General features: G+C 49.6%; 1 protein-coding gene across 1 annotated transcript in view; it reads right to left on the bottom strand.

Moving 5' to 3' along the window:
• Positions 1-981, bottom strand: part of MAN2C1 (mannosidase, alpha, class 2C, member 1) — a 12,289-nt gene extending 11,308 nt beyond the window's left edge. The window contains 2 exon segments of the mRNA XM_010843326.1: positions 103-228; positions 483-981. Of these exon segments, the coding sequence (XP_010841628.1) occupies positions 103-228; positions 483-583 (227 nt within the window). The 5' untranslated portion in view covers positions 584-981.
• Positions 982-2,680: the final 1,699 nt, after the last annotated feature.

The raw sequence follows: 2,680 nt of genomic DNA, 5'->3' as shown, positions 1-2,680 counted from the left end.
CCGGTCTGGGGCAGAGAGCCGACAATAGGGGTTTTTAGGGGCGGCAAGCAAGCTGGGAGGTGGGGCCCAGGGGCTCCGCCCTCTCTCTGGAGCGTTACCCACGTGGGTCCGAAGCTGTCGCCGACCTGCGCGGGGCGGAAGTCCTGCTGGACTGCCTCCTGGTAGGGAAGTCTCTCGGGCGTCAAGAAGCTGGAAAGCTCGGCCACTGGGCAGCTGTCTCCGAAGAGCCTGGGCGGGAGGGGCAGGTGGGCGCGCGCTCGTGGGCCATCCGGCGGGTGGGGATGCGCGTTCCCTCCATCCACCGCCGAGAGGGCTGCCCCACGACACAGTCTCTCCCCACTCCCTCCTCCTGGGCCCCAGCACTATCTGAGGCGGATATTTTGTCCCTCGGCCCATGTGGCCGAAGCTTGGGTTTCCCCCGGAAGGGAAGGCTAGAGACTCGTGGATGCGGCTGGCGGGTGCCCTGGGCGAGGGGGCCACACCTGCCGCGGAGATTACAATCGGTAAAGTAGAGCGGCGACACGAATTTCTCCACCCGCTCCAGCGTAGTGCGCCAGTGCTTCAGGGCCGGCGCCGCCGCCATCGCCGCGCGTTCGCTCCTCTCTCTTCTCCCCGGAAGGCCCCAGGCGCTGCCGGCGCGGTCCACGGCCTGGAACCAAAGGTTCCGGCGCCTCAAAGGCGCCTTCCAGGCCCGGGCAGCTTTCCGTGGAACACCAGCGGCTCAGTGAAGCCCCGCTGCTCCGAACTTTTGAGCAGCAAGCTTAAATCTAAAAGCTGCGCTTCTGAGGCTTTGCTCTTATCTCGGTCCGAGCTGGTCGCCACTGGGCAAATCCTTAAGTAAAACAGAAGTCTGACGCTTTGATTCTGAGAAAAGCCTAGTACAGAGACTGACCGAAGGCACGATTGGTGGGAGCTTCGGTTGTGCAGATGCAGGTCACCTAGTCTCAGAAGCTACAAGCGGAACCTCCTTGCCTGTGGTCCTTGTGTCTGCTTAAGGTGGCGCCAGGGACCGGTGCCTTCAAGCCGTTCGGCGGACATGTGTTAAATAGGGAGTGCTTTATACCCCAGTAACCTCAGCTTCCTCTACTACGTGTTCTATTTTATGTATATGGCTAATTGCTGCCCATCGCCAGAAGCTGAAGACTTTGAGATGGCAGATCAGACATAGAATTCATGAGCGTAACAGAATAATGCATTTCTCTACAGGGACTGATGAGTTCAGAGACGCCATAATACCAGAAACACCTCCAGTTTCACCCTCATGTTACTCTGCTGGTCTATTGGCAACTTTCCCCCACCTCCCTCCTGGGAATGGGATGAAATCTTCTCTATAAAATCATTAGGAAGAAAAGTATATACACAACATGACCGACCCCTGATATTTTAATAGAAATACTGACCAAGTTTACAACACTTCAAATGCAAATCATAGGGAAAAGTGACTTAAGTACAGAATACCAAACACGACTTAAAATATAACTTGCTGCTCTAAGACAGGCTGAGCCGAGCTTGGAGCTCAGATGTCAGAAGGCAGGAGACATAAAAATGCTGTTTGTAAATCCTGGCTGTAGGTGAAGCTCCCTTCTTCTGGTTGCACTAGTAGGATTGGTCCTGAAACCCTATCCTGACCTGCAGGCAGCTGCTCTGGTCATAACCCTCTGCAGATACAGCAATAGCTGGGGCTGCCTGGGTGAGGTTCAATCAGTTCCCCCTATTAACTCCAAGTCAACATGATCTTTCTTAAGCAAGCAGATGGGGATGGGTTGAGTTACTGGTGGAAAACCTGAAGATCCTACGCAACCCATCAGTATCACTCCACCTTCCAAGTGAGGCAGTGCTGCAGCTTCACCAGAATCTCCTCCCACAAGCCTTTCCTGCCACCTCACACATGTGAGCTGAGTCTCCTATAGTTGTCCCATCCCTCCAATGCTCGCCCCCCAACAAAAGTCTAAAAGTCAGATAAGCTTACCATTCATAAGGAAAGTCCAGAGCAAAACAAACTTGGTTTTGTGGTGGTGATATTAGGGATTTTTAATTAAAAAGCAAACAAAACCACACAGGAACACTGTTGTTTACTTTGACTAGAGTAATGGTTGCTGGAGAAAAATTCACCAAAGTCCTGGGAGGGGCTCAGTTGGTGTTTGTTCAGAAAAGCCAGGCTGCCCACATACAAAAATCCTAATCACTCATGTTTAAATATCTGCTGCTTTAAATTTATGTAATTAAAAATATATATATACATATATATTCCATTTGCAGTTGCTAATGTATCAAGTCTTCTCCCTCCTAACCCCATTTATACCACACACTGTGTACACACTTCTTTCAAACACTGGTTTGGTATTTAAGCTGTTGACTCCCATTTCCAATAAAGGTAAAAAATAGAGAAGCACAAACTATACAGCTGCACAATATACCCATATATAAAATATTTCCAAACAGCTGAAGTAAGGGGGTAGAATATGTACCAAAAGAATGAATAATTCTATTTTTAAAATCTGAGATATTTTGATTTGGGACAAGTACAACTGACTGCTAACTATTTAAAGCAAAATCCTGTTTTTGTACTGTATGTAGATAAGGAACCGAAGCCCAAATCCCTGCTTCACAGTATTCTCTGGTGAGGACAAGGGACTTGTGTTGAGAGTTCATTCCTTAAGAACCAAGCTTTATTTATTTA

The sequence above is a fragment of the Bison bison genome, unplaced genomic scaffold, assembly GCF_000754665.1.
Source record: "Bison bison bison isolate TAMUID 2011002044 unplaced genomic scaffold, Bison_UMD1.0 scf7180017864181, whole genome shotgun sequence".
NCBI lineage: Eukaryota > Metazoa > Chordata > Mammalia > Artiodactyla > Bovidae > Bison > Bison bison.
Note: the sequence above shows the minus strand (reverse complement) of the source record. Positions and strands in the feature narration are given on the sequence as shown.